This window comes from Daktulosphaira vitifoliae, unplaced genomic scaffold (genome assembly GCF_025091365.1).
Source record: "Daktulosphaira vitifoliae isolate Bord-2020 unplaced genomic scaffold, ASM2509136v1 Scaffold_3, whole genome shotgun sequence".
Classification (NCBI taxonomy): Eukaryota; Metazoa; Arthropoda; class Insecta; order Hemiptera; family Phylloxeridae; genus Daktulosphaira; species Daktulosphaira vitifoliae.
The window spans coordinates 29,594,412-29,617,946 of record NW_026099574.1 but is presented as its reverse complement, the minus strand read 5'-3'; the positions used below and the strand labels follow the sequence as shown (position 1 = coordinate 29,617,946).

The 23,535-nt window shown below is 23.6% G+C and overlaps 1 protein-coding gene across 4 annotated transcripts in view; it reads left to right on the top strand.

The window, feature by feature from the left end:
- Positions 1–23,535, top strand: part of LOC126903020 (tachykinin-like peptides receptor 86C) — an 85,741-nt gene that overhangs the window by 4,531 nt on the left and 57,675 nt on the right. For all 4 annotated transcript variants that reach the window (XR_007703402.1, XM_050680918.1, XM_050680917.1 and 1 more), the window contains exon 2: positions 17,392–17,732. Coding sequence is in view for 3 of the 4 variants with exons in the window: in XM_050680918.1 (XP_050536875.1) it covers positions 17,411–17,732 (322 nt within the window). In the remaining variant the exon portion in view is untranslated. The remainder of the gene's footprint in view (positions 1–17,391; positions 17,733–23,535) is intronic.

Below are 23,535 nucleotides of genomic sequence, written 5' to 3'. Positions count from 1 at the left end.
TCTTTTTATGTTACAATAACCTAATTTATGTACTTGTATTATTTGTAAAAAGGGCTTCTGCCCGTGAAATTATAAAATAAAATATCTTCTTCATGCTTTTTGACAAAATTTTACGCTGGTTGTCCACCTGACGCAACTCATTAGTCGTCTCTTGCGACTGGCAGAGGTGTCGTGGAAGTATTCTTATCCCTTATCGACAGGGAAATTAAAGGTATTCAATATATATGACTTTTAACCAAAGTTTCACTACTATAGCTATAACTATAGCTTCCATTTTCAAAACATTGCTTAACTCATTTTGACTAAGAACTTAATTAATTATGATTAAATCGATTAATATTTTTTTATTTTAAACATCAAGGTAAATAATGAGTTTAACCTTATTACCCGAAAATCTATAAGGTTTTAAATTGAGTGTTTTAAGTACATAATTAAAGCATGACACACAAAAAAAAAATGATAATTTAAAATAAAGTATAAACTAAATTAAATAAATTAGGAGCATTTTATAAAGCTAACCGACATAGTTCTATGTTTATATACTGTTTGCTGCGTGACCATTATAAATAATTAAGAATCTCCTGTCAAGATAATAATTCATATAGTTTCTACTCTACTCCAGATAATACTAACATGACTCCACACAACTGTTCTAAACTTAGTTAACTTGCTAGTATTTGTGGCCATATTGATGTTAGAGAAAATGATAATCAAACGCAATATTTTTTATGTTACAACATAAAGATTACTTTATTTTTCTATCATTTATAATATTCTATTCAAACTCTCATATTCAAACCTATAGAGACATTATTATTATTTTAGTTAATATATAGTAACCCAAGCCACATATTTTTCGTAAAAACTACTAATATTCTTTTTATTTAGACTGCTATAATTTAAAAGTACAAAAGTAGTTAATAGTAGTTTTAATAATTGTTATTATCGCAAGATGAAAGTAGAAGGATAAAACCTTTGTTGAAAATTTATATTAGTTCAATAATTTGGAGTATAAAGTCCAAAATTACAGTTGAATATGTAAAATACATCTATTTAAATATAAAATTGTTTACAGTGATAGACAAATTAGATATAATTGAATAAACTACGCGGATACGTACTCCGGGAACAATTTTACCATTATCAGCGCTAAACATATACTGACACCTCAACCAAAAAAAAACCCATATATACCCCAAGTGAATTTATCACTAAGTAATATTATCAAATTCTGCCAGTTTTAACAAGTTAAATAATGAGTTTTTCAGTGGGCCAAGATCCCATCAATCAATTGAATTATTCTTATATTTAAATATTTCTATTGCCTTCCTTATATTAAGTTCTTTGTAATTATTTACGTTTTCATATAGTCTTATGGTTTTAATGATGTGATTATATATCAGTAAATGTTCAGCCACAGGAGAATTATCTATTTCTTGGTTTTTAATGTTTCTGAAGTTTTCTTTAAATGTTAATTTTTGTTTGTCCTACGTAAAATTTATTACAACTTTCACATTGTATTTTATAAATACACGATTTACCCCTTCTTTTACTTTATCTTTAGAGTTATCTAATATATCACTTAAATTATTACACTGAATGTTACTAAAATAATACTAAAATTCTTAATATTTCTAGTTAACCCATTCGGAATACCTAAATAATATAAAATATTGGCAAATTTTCAATATCATTTAGTTCTCTCTATAACTTTAGAAATTTTGCGTGGTCACAGTGATATATTTTTATTAGGTATATGTATTATTTATTACATGTATTAAAATGTGATACTACAGATATTAAAAACAAGAATTTACATTTCACGTCAACTAAAGACAAATGGTAAAAATAAATTTATGCGAAATTTAACGATAAATTTTTATATAATCATATCAGTTTAAAAATATATATTAACATACCATTTGTACGTGACTTAATTCAACTTAATACATCTAGTTATTACTAGTACTTAATTATGTTATTAATGATCATAAATACTAAAAAATGATTCACTTCGCTTACAATAATTTTATAAATTACTAGCAATTTATACTGAAGACGGGTTACTAGCGTTTTGTCTACTATGACAAATTGTTATTTTTACCCACAACTTAATAAAAACGTATAGTGAAATGGCGAGAATTTGTATCTTCTGGTTGTATTATACTGCTGTGTATGAGCTAGAAGTTCAATGTCTGATATATTATTTTCTGCATTTATATTTTAATATTTTTAGTAATTTCAAATAAAAATTTTATGCAGACGTCAAATTTCTATTTTACTGAAGTAAATTACATTTTTTATTTCTAGTCCATTAAATTTGTATTATTATTTCAACAAATAGAAAATACTTCAAAAAGTACCATAAACATTTAACTATAATTCGTATGATGATTATAATAATAAATGTTTAACTAAAAATATAAAATACAGAACAATACGGTTATAAATGTCACAATTAAACTTTGAAAAAACCATAAAAATATTTTTAAATCAATGTAAAAATATAGGTCAATGATTAAGAAATAAGATTCTGATTGTTTTCAGTTATAAGTATATTCTTGTAAACATTGTTATTTACCCTCCGCAATACATGATAGCCGTTAATCATAATTTAGCAAAATATTTTTTTTCTGTTTCTTAAAAACTATACATTTAACCAATGGTTTTTTACATTTATGGAGTGAGTGATTAAAATTTTTACTACTGTTGATTTTGATAAAATATACTTGACAAATGATGATTTATTTTTTATAGGATCTTCTTCATAACTTATAAGGAAAAAAGTTTGCAAAAATGATGTATTTTTCCTCGAAAAACTTTTGTCTAATTCTTTTGTTAAAACACTACCAAATTTGAAACTAAATAACCTTAATTTTTCTACTCAGTTACTTTAAGAAAAAGATACACATGAATTCCATTAAAGCAGCAACTTTTAATGTATGTAATGAATCAGGGTGCCAAAACTATTTTTTATATGAAGGAGGCAAAAATTTAATGGCTAAAATAGGTGTCCCTTGTTGTTACAAACATATAAGTGCTACGTTCGTTTTTTTTTAAATTTTGAGATATTGAGCCAACAGGAAATTTCATCAATTTAAAGTTCCTTATTTTTTATAATACAAAAAACAATGAACTAAGCATTTTTATGTTCTAAATTATCAATATTAATTGTTAATAACTTATAATTTTATCTTTAGTATAGAATACTAAAAAGGTTACGTATAAATAAACAATAAATATATTTTAATTAAGAAAATACATAACAACCAGAATGTATTATGTGCAGAATATGAATATAAATAATTATTTAATCATCAAGAATTAAATAAAAACGATTACTAATACTTTTAAATAAATGATTTTTTACAATAAAAATACAAAAAAATAGTGATTTTAACGAAATTTTGAATTTTCCTCATAATTTACTGTTATTATTAATTATCTAAGTTTCTTATCACATATCAATTTTAAATATACAATTTTTTATTCAATATAATATTTTCTATTTAATAATTTCAATTCTAAACTTGCTAGTAGAGATAAAATTGTATTTAAAAGTTCATAATTTTTAAATTATAAAAATTCATAAAAATCAATTTTAAATTTGGAAAATTGGAAATTTCAATATTTGATGTTTATAAGTTCAACAAGATTAAAATAGTGTTCTTTGACGTATTGGTCAAGTAAAAGATGAAAAAATGAATAACAGACACAAAAAAAACCATACAGTACAATGTTTTAGTATAAATAAGAAAATTTTTCTCATGAGGGGAGACTACAGTGATTTAAATTAGATAAACTATTGAGATAAAAATCAAACGAATTTTGTATTTTTTTTTCAATTCAAAAAGAAATTAAGAAAAAAATGATAAAAGTTATTTTGACGGGAGGGTTTGAACTTCGTACCCCGCGCGTATAAAACTATAATAAATCCAAAGCAGCCACTGTGCATTTCAAGAATATTTTTAACTAAAAATGACAATTTAAACTAGTTAAAAAATTCAAAGCAGCTTCTCATAATTTTTAGACGGTAAATTTATCAAAATAATTAAAAATATATATTTAATGTAAGTTAGATTCATGTAAATTTCTTAAAATTGGTTGATTCATTAATAAACCCTTATAAAGTATTTTAAAATAAACAAAAAATAAATAAAAATTGAACACAAAAATAGCATATTTTTTAACTTAAGCAGCCAAATACACAAAGAAGATTGTACGTGACATAAATTTGAAATTAACATATATAAAAAAGACACTGTATCTCCGGAATATTTTCCACACTTAAGTTAAAAAAGTTAACTTTTACAATTTTGAATCCTCCCTTGTGAGCAAATAAAGGGTTAGATTATCAAAAAATATATACCTAATGAAAGAAAAATACAAAGGTATTTATAAAAAAAAATTATTTTGATTTGTTTATTTTTAAAAAAGTTTTAGCAGTATTAATAAAAAAAAGTTATTTCAATGTATATAGGAAACAACAAAATTAATATCATCTGTTTTATAACAATTGTAACTTTTTGGGACATATTTCTTTATTATGGGAATTGAGAGGGATTTTTCCCAAATAATCGTGCCAAAACCTTCGACTAGATATGATTTGTGATCTTTTGACCTATTGTTGAGTAAAGTCGGTCCCGTAAGAGCGGAGAATTTTTTATTGAAAGATCAAAAAAATTTGACGTTGTTAAAACTAATAAGGTAAGATGGGGTAAGTTGACAAATGATAAAAGATGACGAATTCAGTATTTCTCAAAATCAATCATACTTGGCAGCACATACTTACTAATATTAAACAACGTGTGATACAAATTTTTACTTACTAAACTAAAACACGTTAATTTTTGTTATGGTTATAAATAATTTTTAGTGTTTTTTGGTTTAATTTTGGAACATTAATTCTGTAATTGATAATAATCTATTACTTTTCTATAATAAATTTTTCGAATTCCCTATTTAAATATTTTCAATTTATACGATATTCTTCTCATTTACAATAGTTTTAGTCATAAAAATTCATAATCGTTTTCGTCATTTTACCCCGAAATTGCTGAAAGATGACAAAATTAGTAATTTTAGGAAAACCCATATTTCATCCTCAAGGATATGAAAGATACCATCGAGAATAATATTAGGGATTATATGGAAGAAACTCTGATATAAATTTCAGATTTTTAATTTATTTACAGAAGCTGGGAAAAATATCTTTGTGCTTCATGCACATATTATGTACATGAAGCAAATAAGTAAATTGAGTTCTGTTAGATAGGTCTATAATATCATATCTTTAATATATAATTTTAGATAATTAGAATCATTGAGTAAGGTTTCCACGTTTGTTTATTCCATTTCTTTTTATTTGATACTGCAACAAAATCAAAATTATAGGGACGTATGTAATATACTATATTTATTTCGAGATATAAAGAAACAATATGTACTTATACTTCAACATATAAAATTCATAAACAATTATATTTTCATAATTCTATTTAAATTTCCAAAATAATAAATTTTACTTAATTTGTGAAAATATCATTATATTCTATTGAATCCTCAGTTATGAAAATAATATTTGTTACGTATGACATATTACATCATAATATATTAAATACTAATAAATATCATTTATAGAATATATAATTGAACTTTATACATCTATGTTATGTCATCCATACAATTTTATAATAATTATTTTTGTCAAAATAAAAACAATTTACCGATAGTCTCACAATGTTCTTACATCGTTACTAATTTTTGAACCAGTGAATATTTTGAGTTATTTTTTTAATTAAAATATTTTTGAAATTTTAAAATATCCATGTTATATAAAAATATATTTTATATAAAAAATTTAATGGGTTGATGACAACTTTAGGATAAATATTGGAAGAGTTAGAAGTAGTTTAATACACTGGACTGAGTATGTAAAGCAGGCGGAGTACACATACAATAAAATTCGCTTACCATGTCTTATGCAATATCTCTAAAAAAATTATTTTTTCTTTTCAGAAGTTATTATTATTTAAAACACTTTAATTAATAATAAAATAAGCAGTTGTATATTCTTTATTATAAACTTAAAATTGAACCAACTTACAACATGGCAAAATAGAACTGTAACGTCGTAAATATTCAACTTGCTTAAAAATAAGAAAATGATTGATCGATAATCACTTTTGAACGAGTAATTTAAAAGATATTAACATTTCTATACTATGACGAGAAAATTGATTTATAAATGTCCAGAGATAAAAAGAAACAGGCCCCCATTACTCCTCTTGTACTAGTATAAAAGTGCTAATAGCTTTTAAAACACTCGTTCAAAAGTAGTTATCGACAAGCTATTATTTTTATTTTTAAGCAAATATGGGTATATTAAATGTTTTTTAAAAAATAAAAATGTTTATTTATATTTTTTTCTTATTAAGTACAAATAATAAAAAATATGCTTTTAATGTACTCCAAATCTATAAAAATTATTTTAATATAAAAGTAACGCAAAATATTCGCTATATCAAAATACTTAAAGATGGTAGACATTGTAGGACACCTTAATATAAATATAATAAATAATAAATTATTATTCAAATAATACGCAAAATGTATATTACCATGGCTTCTTTAAGTTAGGTGAAAACTCATAAATAACTACATATTTATAATATATAGGTATAATACACAAGGGATTACAAATACTGGTAGCTAATTGGTTTTTTATGATATTGCTACACAGTCAAGGATTGTTTATTATCAATATTATACTTTATTTTTTTTTACTCAATTTTTTACTTAAAATATTATCAATTATGACTATCAATAGATATACTTTTTGTATTGTTAGTTAGTGTATTTATAAACTCACAACAATGTACCTTACTATCATTGATAATAACAATGCTATGTACCTGCTAATATCGATGTCATAAATAACCAATTAGCTACCAGTATTTGTAATCCCTTGTGTATTATACCTATATATTAACTCAAAAATTTGAAACTTTAAATGTTTATATCTAATAAACAAATTAAGTTTTATTAAAAATTCAAATGCCATTTATTATTGAATTAAAAACTCAAACATTTTATTAAATTAAAAATATGTGTTACCATTTAAAAAAACAAAGTTGACACCCTTACCAGGCATAAGGGATGAACTTAAAAAGTATTACATAGTTAATAATTCAAGAATAATGTGTAACTAAAGATAATAATGAAAAAAAAAATTTTAATTATTATTATTCTATAAGTAATTGAGTGGGTTATGATAAAAAAATCACTCTGTATACGTTAAAATAGACATTTTGTGATAATTAGAGATTTTTAAACAATTTTTTAGTGGTCACTCAAAGTTTTTTTAGTATTTTTGACCAAAAATATCCCAAAAAACAAAATGCGGCCTTTGTTTCAAGTAAACTTAAAATTAAGGGATCCCATGTAGTTGGGATTAAGGCGAGGAAAAAGAGGAAGAATAATAATGTTATAATGGTTCTCATTAAAATTCGATGATAGACTTTTTTTATTTACCCTAAAATCTATAGATATCGATAATAAGTGATAAAATAATTTTTTTTTGTTTTATATACGTTTTATTTCAATTTATTTAAAAAAACCAATCAATAATTTTCAATTAATAACACAGATCGATAAAATTTGAGTCATGGAACTGTTAGGTTGCTAACAGTATTCTAAGGGACCAACGGGAGTAGCTAGCTAGGCTATATCTACCTTAGGTACTGAAGTTTCCTATTTAATTTATATTCTCTTAGCGGAACTACCAAGGGTCGAACTACAATATATATATATATATACTTTTGTTAACACTTTTGGTTAACAACGATATAAATATTTATTAGATAAAGAAATATTAAATAAATAGTACAACTTACTGGACACCTAGAGATGATAAAAATCCAACAGGGAGCTGTCGACGACACACGCACACTCTTCCTGTGGTAGATAATTTAATTTAAATATAAGACAAGAGTAATGGTTGCGATTATGGTAAAAAGTCAACTGCCGTTTAGGATATTAGTATTAGACACAGTGGCCGTGAATTACAAAAGTATTTGTGTGTGCAGTTTGCCTCCTGTAGTAATACGTGTGTCACTGTGTCAACAATATAAGCCTAGTCGACGTTACAATAATAATGTGAGATATGATCACGTATATGTGACGGTATCAGAATGTTTATGACATATTTTATTGTTTCTTATAGTATTTATTAATTTATGGTTTTTTCATGTAATTTTCATGTAAAATTAAAAAAAAAAAATTATATTGTTTTTTCAATATCCCTTAATTACATTTATAGTATCATGGTGAAAATTTGTGCAAAATTTAGAATCATTTTAAAAAGTTACACTTTTGATATGGACTTTTAAAGTTGAGCTTAACAGCATTTGAAAAAAAAAATAACGCTGAATTGTTTTTACAACTTTTTTATTATTAATGTCTATGTTTTTATTATTTACTATATTAAAAAAGAATGTTAGGTGGATTCAAAAAATACTAAAATATTGTCACTTTTAGTTGATATAATGGCTATAAATGTGAAAAATAAACTTAATACATCAAAATAATCGTAATAATAGCACTTTTTTTTTATTCAGTCTCTAAATATTGTTAAGATCAGATTTTGAAAATTATAACTATTTTGTAACATAAAATTAAATAAAAATATACAAATATTTCACATAAATTATATTAGATATGGGCATTTAAACTTTTTTTTGAGAATAATGTTTACATTTTTAATGACACTAATTAAAGTTTTCTTCCATTTTCCATAGTATCTCGTTCATTGAGGCAATATCCTCATGAATAGAATATTGAAGTTCAACTAATAATAATTAGCATTAATAGTATTTTTGCTATAATTAATAAATTATCTAATCAATTAATTTATTGTTATTCTTGTAAAAATAAACGTCAAAATTAATTGTGATAGTGTTTGACTCAACAACTCAAATGATATTTCGGTAAGTTAGGTCTTGTTTTTGTTAATTATAAAATAAATAAAATTGATAATAAAATTAAAATTTGTCGACTGTATATCTCTTTAGACTAAAATTAGTCTAAATATTATAATTTTATAAAATTATAAAATTTATAATAAAATTCTCTTTACATAATCACAAATTTATTCTTAATGTCTAAATTGAATAAATGATCTTACAAATAATTAAATGTATCGAAATTAGACAATATAATAAATAGCCTTTCCTTTCTCAAATTGAGATTTGCTATTAGATAGATTAAATTATTATAATCTTGCAATAAAACTTAAATCAGTGCTTAGGAATGAATTAGCAACGGCTTAAACAATGTATTTTGAAAATTTTATAACAAGCGTTGGGCACGCTTCGTTTGTAACTGATGTAAACTTTTCAAATAATTTAAGTTACAAAAAAATGTGCTATCTCGCCTTACATAAAATCTATTCTTTATTATAATTACACATTACTGCACGTCAGCATAATAAAAAAACAACGACACTGCGTAAAGTCTGCTGGATCCATCGATTTTGTACAATTTATCGAGAACGAATGTCACAATTAAACGAATAACAACACAATACTCTGGATATGAACATATATTGATGTCAAACTCTTTCAATTAGTCGCTTATTACCCTCTCGCCACTTCATATTGCTTATTGATAGTATTCTAGTCCTCACGGTACCGAAAAGATAGCATGACATATCACTAAAATCTTTTTTAATTCCATAAAACAGATTTATTAAAATTAATTATTTGAATCTTTTCTGTAAGTCTCTTAATTCTTTGCTATTCATATGTTTCTTTAGTGAATATATTATTATCTAAAAGTGCAATATGTTCTTCATAAAATTTTTAACCGACATTTTAAAGATTTAATGGTATACACATTTTATATAAATACTTTTGAACCTTTGCAACGTTGATTTTATTTTTATAATTATTGAAATAACAAATATATGTTATTTTTATTGAAATTACAGTATAAATGAGAAGTTGCATTTGACTCTTGGTTCCTAGTTGTATCCGGGTACCACCATTGTTATTAAGTCAATGGTTTCTTTTAATTTTAAATTATTTAATTGAAATAAAATCACTACCAGTTTACTGGTATATACATACATATAAACTATACCAGTTGGGTATAATATACCAGTTAATATGTATATTATAGGATTTATGGTACATTAAATTGATATTAGAAATAATTACTCACATGTAACTGTTACATCATTGTTAAGTTCATGTGTTTACATTTTAAATTACATTTCATGGTGAATTGTTGCGATATTTGCTAGTGGACAATACTTTTGATGCAACTTTCGTTGGTGGAATGCAAATTGTTTACATGTTATCATTTCGTTGGTACTTATCCATATTGGATAAACATCATAATATGCTCCATAACCCACGTTCACAAAATTTACATGATCATTTTAGTTTTTTCAGATTCACAAACTATATGCATGTAAAGATTCTTTATTATTGAATTTATTTTTCGTCATCCGAATTCACTTTAATAGACTCAATAATTAAAAGTTTTATTTATTATGTATAACTGTTAATAAATATCACAATTTTTTAATTTTCATTCGCTTTCTTTTTATTGAGCGATCTCATCGACACTATATTTTACACTCAAGTAACCTTAAAAAAAATCAACTCACTGGCTAGTGATAAGACACTGCAGTAATACCACTGCACCTTTAAAAGGAAAATTACTGACATTCTGTATAGTTGTTGTTAATTTAATAAGAATTTTTACTTTTTCTTTTTATCTTTATCTTTTTACTGTTTTACGAACTACTCAGGATTATGAAGTATCAAAATCACTCTCAAATATAAAATAAATCTATAAAATAATACATTATGAACACATAATACGAAAACATGAACAACTTGAACATGAAAAATTAATATTCTTAAGATTTTTTTCACTATTATTCTTCGATTAAAATCTATGTTCAGTTGCAGAAACAAATCGGTTCTTTGATTTTAGACATATTTATAAGTTTGATAATAAATCACAGAAAGAAAAGTGTACTACTAGAACAAAAATAACCCAACCATACAAATCAATATACAACAAATGATGTTTTTACTTTTCGAGCCTTAGATAATTTATGTGAAACATTTAATAATTAATGGACTACTGGGTATGGAAGTATTTTTACCAATGATATTAAATAACAAAGTGAACTTTAACAGTGATACATGCCTTGCCCTCTTACTGGCTCCGTAATCTATAATGAGGTTACATCAGATCAACAGCCCGTATAAAAATTTCGTTAAACCATTCTGAGGTAGAGTCGACCCCAAATAGTTGGAATAGATGCTAAGGGGATGATGATGACAATATTAAATAACAAAGTAGATAAAATGAAATGTGAAATATTTAATGAAAAATAATAGTAATAGTACGGTAAAAAATTGTGAAAAAACCTCTTAACATCACATATAAGTTCAGAAAATTTTAAGAAGTATTGTAAGTAACGAGAAATATATAACTTACATCACAGAAAATAATTTCGGTAATATTTTGTGAAATTTATTGTCAATCATAAAAACACTTAGAAATATTTGATATTTTATAGAATTTGGAAAATACTTTTAATCTTAAATAAGAGTTTTTCTTTTAGAGAAAGATCATATTGCCATCATAGAAAGCTTTTCAGCAAAAATTATTTGAAAAACAGAAAGAAGAAAATTTACTGTAAAAACATATAACCGAGTTGTAACATGTTTTTCAATTTTATTATAATTAATAATTTTGCTTTAATTGTTTATTTCATAGGTATTTTTACAATAATACTCATAATACATAAGATATTTATCTATAACTAATAAAAGAGTTGTTAAATTCTTTTTTCAAAATTTTATGAAATTTGTACGAGATAAAAATTACCTAATTTGTATAAAAAAAAACCAAAAATAAGAAAATAATTACCATAAAATACTAAATCAAACAAAATTTATTTTAAATGCCCAAAAAATATATATTTATTTTCAATAGTTTATAATGTAAAACAGTTGAAAGGTATTTTGAAGAATATTGGTCTAAACAAATGATATTTACTATATGTGTCATATGCTGAAAAGTAGATTTTTAACGCCTATCTTTTTTATGAATACAACTATCATAGTCAGATACGATGAATCGATGTGCTCAACCATAAAAATCTGCTAAGTTATAATAAAGAGTCTATCTCAGTAAAATTTCCTTTATTTTAGAAATATGGAATTTAGATGAACATTTTAAATAACGAAAATTCCTTCACATAAAAAACATGGATAAGAAATTTATAGAAAATATTGAACATTTTAAGAAACATATCACTACTATAATTTATAAACTTCTGAAAATTTCAAACAAACGACAACCATATTAAAAATTAGAATTGTATGATAAAAATGCTAAAATGTTACAAAAATAGAGATGATATTAATGCAAAAGTACTGTCGTACGTAGCATACAAATGAATTTTATATTATTTGAAAAAGAGCATAAAAACTAAATAACATCGAATCTAAATATATATATGTCAATATAGCACAAAAAAGTATGCTATGTTAACGCTTATCATAACTTTAGGTTTCTATTCAATGTTTTTCAAAAATATTGACTAAATTAAATCGCCGCAAGTCATACATTAAATTGTTAATAACGTCCGAAATACTATTCAAAGTTGTTATTGATGTTAATTTTTGATTAGAATATTTCCAATATTTAAGCTTGTTAAATATGTTTTTCGCCATTTAAACAAATAAAGTTTAGAAACCTTTAAATTATAAGGGATAATTTTAAAAAGTAATTATTAGCTGATAAAGCAAGAATTAGTTACAATGTAGCTAAAATAAATCAAAAATTATTTTTCCAATATTTTATTTATTTTGCGAAAAATCGAGAGGTTTATGATAAACCAATCATTCTGTATAATTATTAGGACTATATTAACCATCATAAAATATAGTTTTATTAACTTTTAATATATAGTTTTATTGTAGTCAATAAATTTGAAAATCCGAAGTTATAGAGTTAATTAATATATACTTATATAGATATAAGTAAATACTATTTATTCTATATTCTCATATTGCAAATAAAATACGTCATATCTTATAATTATGAATTAAGACAACTTAAACAAATTTAGTAACAGTAATAAATCCAATTAAATTTGGGTTATGCATGTAACCATGCCTTAAATATTCTACTATATTATGATTATATTACTGTATTATGAACTCAAAATAGTCATAATGGATATAGTGGTATTATTACTTTACATAATAATTTCAGCGATCATATTCTGTCGAAAGTTTAAAATTCTGAGGGAATAATGTATGTGAAAATGTATTACTATGAAAATTTAATGCTAAAACTATTTAAATTATCCACAACAGAATTATTTATGTTTTTCTTAAATAAATTTAAAAACAAAATATTTTACACTCGATAATTTATCATTTTTTATCGTCAAAAATAGTAATACCTTAATAAATATATTATTTTAACTTAGTCTAAAAATTACAATACTTTAATTTATATTAAGTTTATATTATTAACTCTTAAAAGTAAAAATCGAAGTACAACAATCAATTGTTAATAAAAAATATTAACTGAAATAAATATATTATAATATTAATATAATAATATATTTATAATAATCATTATAATATCATTCATTATCAGAAATTACATAAACGGTTGTAGAAAAATAATTTTTATATTTTATTATTTGTTTACGATCAGAATAAAAATAAATTAAGCAAGACTTTATTGGGTTATACATAACTAGAAATAAAATATTAATCATTAAAAAATATAAAAATTGTAATTTTTAAGTAATTCCTCTTAAAAATAGGAGATATAAAAGATTTTTTTCACAAAACAAGAAAAATACCTGTAAAAAGTAAAAGATTAAATAGATATTTTATTACAAAAGGTAAAACTAATTTGCAATGAATATAATAATAACTAAAATATTAACTTTCATAAATTTCAACTTAATTTCATCTAAACTTTTAAATGCATCCTTTAAGGATATATGACAATTAGATAATGGATACATAAAAGAACGTAAGGAAGTGAAGAAGTAAAATAGGAAAATATTTTATAATAATACACGCTGGAAAAGTAATCAGAAAACGCATTCACTATTTATTCTTCGCTAATAAAGATATGATAATTATGCTGCATAGAATTTTTATATACAATTAGAATTATTTTTAAAAGAAATAAATTTTGAAAAAATGTAGGACAGAGATATTGAATATCGAACGGAATTCAAATAAAATAAAATAATCAAGCTTGGTTTGTCTTTTACATTGAACATGTATAATAAAAATATATAATAATCTAAGGGATTTCTGTAACTTTATACATTTTATTTGTGATATTTATATGATATCTAATACCTTCATATGCAAAATTATCACTAACGTTGCTTTTATTAATCGATTGTGTTAATCATTATATTATATTTGATATATTTATTGCATTGACATATATATTTCTTAGAATTGCTTAAAAATTCACACAATCATATACATTTAAATCTATGACTAATGGATTATAAATGGTACATATAAGTTATAACAGACTAACAGCTACTAGTTATTTTTGTATAATCATTGATCAATAAATCAAGATTACGTATACTTCTATAGATTAAAAATATAAATCATGTGTTAAACTTTTTTAGAAATAGTATCATCTAAAAATTTTGTGTCAGTGAGTGTAATTTATCAAGTACTTAAATCTTTCCTCTAAAACTTTAAGCTATGTCATTATAGCTCAATGATTTTTAGAAAAAAAAAATTTCAGTTTTACTTTCTCATCAAAAATCAAATAAATGATACAGTTTTTAAATAATAATATTTTAAATTTTATCGTATTAAGTGTATTGCGAATTACATGCTTAAAAATTATAAATTCAATGATAAATAAAAAAAAAATTGTTTATAAATTTATAAGCATTCAGTTCAAACATTTTATCTATAAAAATATATATATATATATATATATTACAAAATTATTTATAAAACTAAACACATTTGTATTTTAAAAATACAAAAGTTGTATAAAAAATAGTTATAGCGAAATTTTAATTGTTTTAAAAAGTTATTAAAGTTGTCAGTTGGATCTGTTCCCTTCTGTATAAATATGAATTATTGATACATTCTCTGGCATTATATGAGGTGTCAAATTCTAGATCGTTATTGTACGTGTTAACACTAAAACATGCAGCACATGGTCCTCAAATAAAGAACATATTTATTTTATTACGCCAAGCAATAAATTTGGTACGATCGTCGTACTTTTTCATTGGAAAAGTTTATTTTTCCTTATAGATAGATGTCAATACAATAAATATGCTTCTATTTCTAAATTAAATCTAATTTGTTATTTTAGAAATACATCACATTTTTATTTTACAATTCGATAAACGTAAGATACATAAATTATATTTTTTGTATGATAAAAATCAAATACTAAAAATCTAACAAAATTTTTATGTATACATACAAGGTGGCTTACATGCTTTCTGACAACGCTTATAACATATGACCCAATTAACATTTTACTAAAACTTTTTTTACGTTCAAAGCATTTTTTTTTTTTAATCGTTATAAATTAGATCTGAGACATGCTGAATAAACAATTTGTTTGGGACACCCCCCCAAAGTTGTGTACTATAATATAATAAAAATTGTAAATTATACAAAATTCAATTATTTTAGTAAAAGTTCAGCTCGATTTGAGCATACGAATTTTTTTAAATATTTTGTAGATTATTGAATAGTTTTTCATGCGTAAAAAGCACTTTATATTAACATAAATATGAAATGATCTACAAACGCATACGTATCCCAAGAGTAAAAAACGTACAAATTATGTATTGAATTTCGTTTGATAATAATGATCCTAAAATTCCCATACGTCAATATGATATTTTTAATATACGCTTTAATTTTACACATAAGTAGTATAATTTTGACGATAAATATCAGAAATTCGTACACAAATATAACATTTTTATCACTACCAATCCAAATCTTTCCTGACATTGTATACATTAAAAACTTCTAATACATATATTTATGAAAAATTTGTGCATTTATTTTAAAGAGTGAATGATACCGTCTATGCATGAAATAATATACAACATGATTTGATTTTACTGAATAAACTCAAGTGCAGTAAGAAAATAACACGAAGTTTGTCTGATATGTATACAAAATATAATTAGAATACTTCAGCTTGTTATAACAATTCATTTTTAATTTATGATCAATATATTTTATTATTTCATTGAATCATATTGTTATATTAATAGAAACTTATATGATAGAGGTGTTCACAATGGACCAACAAGGCATGGGCATTATGTCCACCTCAATAATAACTAAAACTAAAATTAAAAACTTATATAATAAGAAATAAAACGTTCAAGTTAGAATAATATTAACTTATTAAGTATATAATTCAGTACATTGTAATATGTATAAATGTTATTATATGCAAAGGTGGGCAATAACTAGTTAAATAATTGTCCCCTATCCTAAATATTATATTTATTTAACAATAAATATAATTTTTTGAGATGGGATTTTTGAACTTGAAGGTTATTTACACTAGTGTTGTTCATTATAAATTAGAAAATCCAATATATATATGTGTGTGTGTGTGTGTGTGTGATTTTAACTAATTTCTTTTAAATAAATAATCTTAAAAGTAGAAACAATATAAAATTTACAATATGAATAAAAAAAATGTTGTGTATTTTAAAATATATTTTGTCATTAATATTTTCTTCCTATTTAGTTTTAAAATTAGAAAAATCGATTCTTAGCTTTTCCTCGCATCAACGACCAATAAAAAATTATTTTTGGCCAAAAATTTCAATTTTAAATGAAATAAACTTTTTTTAAGCTAGATAAGTTAAAAAAATAATTATCTTTTAGCTTGGCTAGTTAAATTTATAATTTTGTAATTTTTAACTGTTAATTTATCGATATTGTTAATACTTAACCTTAATTGAGTTAATTATTTCCATTAACCTGCCCATTTTTGATTGCATGTATATGTAATTAATATACATATTAAAATAAACAAGGTTAGGATGTTATTATTACATAATAAATAATAAATTGTAACACATGTTGTAATAGTACAATATCCAATACGTTTAGTATTTTCTATGAACTTAACTGTTTATTTAAATTAAGTACTACGATAAATAGTTAAAGATACATTTGCCATAGAAAATAAAATAAAATTAGTTACATTGAATCTAAGATTTAAATACCATTTAGTGATAGATTTTTATCGACCTAAATGAATATCGAAATTAACAATCGTACAACGTTTTTTATTTTATAGCAACATCTATAATTACACAATGGAAGATCGAGTAAACGAAAACTTGCTGAGGAATTGCACAATGATGGTACTCTCAATAGAATTTGGTCAGTCGACTTCAGAACTCGAGTCGTCAAATTCTTCCACACTTTTGGGTATCTTAGGAACCACATTAAACACTGCTGAATTGACTATGCCTAAACGAACAATGGCTAAGGATCGACTACATGATTGTATATATCCTATTTCAGAACCATCACATAGTTTTAGCTGGTGGCATAAGCTTACATGGATAACGCTTTTTATAGCTATGTTAACCGTAGCTATTTTAGGAAACTTGATAGTCATATGGATCGTTGCAGGTTAGTTAATTTCATAACAATAAATAAAAAAGTTATTTGGTAACATATTTTTGTTCTTCAAAGTTTAATACAATTACAAAATTTCTCTCAATTTCTCTAGTTGTATACGTGAACAATATATGTATTCCGTATTTTGGGTGTCCTGGGTCAAAACTCCTCGATACCAATAAAATTTTAAAAAGTTGCCAATTATTATACCAGTCACGCAACCATAATTATTTTATGGCGAATATATTTTCAAATAATTTAGAAATAAATTACAATAGTTAGTTGAAATAAGATTAATTAGATGTTACGCGATTGTATTGTATGTGTCCACTACTGTCACCTCGCATCTTTCCTAACGGTATTCTGTAAGATTATATATGTTTATGTTGTTGGCTCTGTGTTTCTATGTCTATAATATAAACTAATTCTGATCTCGTTGTTAAATTCTGTTCGTCGAACCAAGAAATACGTATAAAACATGATCGTATCACCCATTCCATGCGAAATTTTCAAAACTTCCTTCAAAAATGTTTTGAGAACATGCTACTGATTTTATTATATAACCAATGGCAATCATATTATAATCTTTCTTTATTATTTTATAGTAATGTTTATATAAACCTTCGAAATAAAATAAACAATTTAAAATTTTTAAGACTGGTCACAATTTATGTGGTGCCTTAAAACACTAACATCTAGTAGTTCACATTAGTCTAATCTTTTTCATTGTTGAATCATTTTCAGTGACAACTCATATTTTATAGACGTGTATAAACGGAATATAAAACATAAAAATTAATAATAACATATAATATTTATATTATACGATTATTATATTATAATCATTATTATTTTTATACATCAATGTTTTAGAAGTAAAAGTCATATTGATAATTCAGTTAGAATTAGAGTATTTAGCATGTATTTATTCAGAGTACATTAATTAACTGAAAATGTCAATTACGAAAATAATTCACCTAGTTAGTAGTCCAATAAATTTATTTGATAAATTAATTATCAATAACGCGTAAACTATATAAAAACTGTGATTAACGTATAAAACACTTTTAACCAAAATGTAATTTGAAAATAGGCCAAAGTAAATTATTTATCATTTTGTTAGTCGCAAATCAATTATAACTTATTTTAAACGTTACTCATTATTGGGAACGAAGATAATTATTTAAAAAATGCAGATTTTCTGAAATATAATCAAAAATTAATAAGCAAACAATTGAAATTGTTGGAATAAATGAGAAAATATCTCCCCATTTACAGGAAATAAAAGTATATTTTTTCAAACGTTAAGTATAATATTTTCGTTAAATGAAATTTGAATCTTTTAACGCATTGATAAGCAAAAAAAGATTGTCACTAATAGTTTTTCATAAAAATACCTAATAAAATTAGTATCATTTTCAGTTTCACATCAATTACAGTCGTGATATAGAGTAGTAGATTTTTTTTTATATTCAAGTATTGAATTGATATCTGACAGTGATTAAAATCACTGTCATAAAACGCTCCGATGCATCTTTGAAACAAATTAAAAATAGTTAGAGCTATATAAAAAAAACTATCTTATTTACTAAAAATTACATGATTATCGTTATTATAACAGATCGATAAAATAGAAGACATATCTTTGAATGATGTAGATGTTCCATAGCTATACAAAAAAATTTAAAGATCGATTAATTTTAACAAATCTTATAATTTTTGTTTTTTAGGTCCAATAAATCCTAAAAATCGTGATTTCGGTTATTTTTCTTTTTTCATCTTAAAAAACATTATATTAGCTTTAATTTAATTCAAATTTATAGAGGGTAGGTTTTTTGAAACATTATCGAAAATTGAAATGAAAAATATTTTAATATGATTTTTAAACCCCCACAGTACCTTGAATATTGATGGGATTTTCAAAAAAAATTATATCGACAGCTAGCCAAATATTTAAAGTATTAAACATTTTGCAATAATTCGCCCAGTATTCAGTATAAAGTGAACGAAAAATATCAATATTGACTGTTTTATAACAGTTAATTTATTGTAACATTACTTTTAATTACGAACATTAACGACAACTGCTCGTATTATTCTGTTGATAACTAAATACGTTTTGTGATCTTTTGACATATCATTGAACAAAATCAGTCCTGTAGGAGCGGTGTAATCTTGTAAAGTGACACATAAAACACAGCAAAGTAAAACCATAAGCTTTTCAGCAACATAAGTCGATGGTTAAACTCCATGAAGTTAAATATCTATTACCATTTTAGTTGCATCATTCTACACATCTTAGTAAAATGTGTTACAAGTATTGTTAAAAACATAAAATATATATTCACAAAAATTATGTGAAGAAATCTGTTAAATATTTAACTGTTCCAAGTTTAACTACCACCTCTAGTTGGCTCGTTTGATGGTATACATCGAAACTAAAGTTCCTAACAAACATTTAACAATATTGCGCTTATAATAAAAAACAATTAAAAGTTATAATGATTTAAATTTTAATGTATATTATGGTGCAGTAAAAACTTCTTTTTCATATGACATTAAAAAAAAAATTATTGTTTTTATAATGAATAATTTATAATTCAGATATTTTTTTACTAATAATCATTGAGCCTTATACTTTTTATAAAACAAGTAGCGTAATTCAATGTCGTTAATATACACTAAAATATATAAATGATGATGATCATGTACAGTTTTCATTCAATCCTTAATAAGAAACAACTGTTAACAATAACTAAATTATTCATAGATGAGCAAACGTTAAAATACTAATTATTCTATCAAAAACCTAATACATACCTTAAAATAAAAATAAATGTATAAATAATTATAATTTTAATAATGAAATTATTTTACGTTAAACCATTAAAAATATTTTTAATATAGTCAACGTGACGTTATTTAATGAAAAAAGTTGTTTAATTTAAAAGTAAATAAACATATTATTTTGATGTTAATATTTCCGTAAAGATTTTGACTTATTAGCAAAAATAATAAGTTTATTAAAAATTATCAATAAAATAATTAAGGTAAATTATTTATTAATTTTTTATTTCTATAAATGGTAAAAAAATATGAAAGTACAATTTTGATATTATAAAACTCGTAAAACTATTTAAGCAAATTTTTATTGTTACTTTAATAAACATTAAATATACTAAAAATTAATCACAAATAGGTTAACGTTTAATAAATAGTAAAAATGCTAAATACAAAACATAAATAAATATATATAATTCACTTTTATTGTTTTTATAAACTGTCATCCTAAATTATTTATGAGAATTATTTGTGATGTACAATACAGAAACATTTCTAATGTTTATGTATGGTCTAATGAAAGCCAACAATAGTCCATTAAGTTTTTGACAGTTTTTCAGAATAAAATTAATACATTTATCATCAGAAATAGTTTTATTTAGTTTACTTGAAGTCTAGTTGCTAGAAACTAGACAAAACCACTTATTTCAGAATTTATTAGATAAATTATTATTTTCAAAAAAAATTTTACTGACCAAAGATACAACATTTTTATTTAAATAAATGACATTTCAATAAAAATTTTAATTTTACCATGTTATAAAGAAAATTATATTTATTGTGGTGTTGTGTCATAACAATACGGGTTCGTAACAATGGTCATAATTTAAACATTTCTTACAAAAAAAAACACTGAAAATATTTGAATTATTATTTTAGGAATGTTGAAAATTTATTTTTTTGTGACTACTATAACTCCTTCATATAGTTTCCAATAGGCCCCTCCACAAAAGTATTCATCATTGAGAGCGAGGGTTTCTTCATTATTTCGCACACAAGTGGGGGTATCATCCCTTTACACTAAGGGATATAGAAGACCTTAAGATCCCATAGATAATTTGCCCCCAATATTGAAAAGTAATCTGGCGCTTCCGGCTAATCTGAAATGAAAACGACAAATATACAGAACGATTCCTTAACTAGACTTCACGAATTATCTTTAAAAAATATTAAAGCTAATCATTATTTTACTTTTTTAACAATAATAGTTCTTCGTTTATCTTCTTTCAACAAAAAAAAAATTTTCGCTACTATTCCTTACACCCTAAACTCATGTCCACTCTCGATATTCAAATGACAACAGCATTTATTTATATCATCAGATTTATTCAATTGAAAAATAAAATGTTTGTTTAAAAAATCTTTTTGTATTATTATAGATTTTTAATGAGTTACAGTTGTTTGACGCTTAAAGACAATCAGAAAAAAAGTTTTTTTTTTAAATACGGCACTTTATTGTACTATAAATTAATAAATTCTACCAATTCATAACACGATTGGGTGTACAATTTATTGTATTTTTTTGAACCGATAACGTTTAAAAATATTCGCCATGATAATGTAATTAAAGAACCATCTAGTTTTAAAAGGACTGACTAAAATCAATTAACAGAACTGTTTACAACGACTTATAATCGAATGAATTATATACTCTAAAATATAAGCATATAATATTCTGAAAAATCTCACTTTTGGGATGATAATCTTTAAAAGGTAAAATTTTATAAATAAGAATTTTTATAAGAAAATTCGTGATATTTCACTGTTACAACTCGTATTTTATGTATGCATAAGGGTTTATAGGGAATAGACCCCTCGCATGATAAAATTAATTTATGGTGAAGACATGTTTTGGAGATAAAAAAAATTCTTTTATATAACGATCTTCAATAAATAAAACTCTGAAGACACTGCCATAAGTGTGGAGAATTTTTATGATTTTTATAGCATTTCAGGTGCAGAGGCGGTCAAATGGTTTTATCATGCAGAATGAAAAACCTTTATGATAAATTTCAACATGGGAGTTGTTCTTTAGTTAGTGCTTTTTTATTTGTATTACTATATCAAGATATTATTAAGGACTATTAGATATACATAAGTTTGATTCTTCTTATTAAACCTATTTTAAATATTTAATTTATTTATAGAATAGTACACCACGCTGAATTTACCTTCGTATGAATAACAACCAAAACTTTAAGTTTAATCAATTATATTTTATTATAGTGTGTTTCTTTTTTTTTATGTCTATCACCACAGCTCTCACCAAATCTATTTCTTTCAGCGATTCGTCAAATGATCTCAAATCAAATCTAATTGAAGACAATGCCCCATGAAAAAAAATTGAAAAAATTTTCCTCGTTCTCAGTAAATGGGGAAAATCCTACAAAATATTACGATTTTTAAACTTTTTTTTTGTTAAAACTGTCAACTTTTTGAAAAAATAACGTACTAAGACAATTTTTTTTTAAACACACTAGGAAAAAATATTTACTTGGTACATACATATTTTTAAATCAGACCTTTTACTCGGCCACAAGGAGGAATTTAAACTAGCAACTATTGAGCAAAAATTTTGAAAATATTCCGAGTTTCAAACGTATGTTAAATTAAATCTTATGTTACGTACTATAATTAAAAAAAAAAATGTCCAAATTTTTAATCTTCTATGTGCAAATGTCAACCGTAGTTAATAACATGCTTCTTTTTTGTTAAAATTTATATTTTATATTTTATTTTTTTTTTACTTTACACTACTATAACTTCATGAAAAATATCCTTTTTATCATAAAAACTTTTTGACATTGATTTAAAATACCATATAAAAGGGAAGTTATTGTAATGGGATCACTGATTTTCATTAATGTTTTGTGAATGAAATTTACAATTAATGATATACAGAGTGGCCCAGCACTCACTGACAACTTAAATAACTTTTGATCCAGTTAATATTTTTAGCTGATTTTTTTTTTAA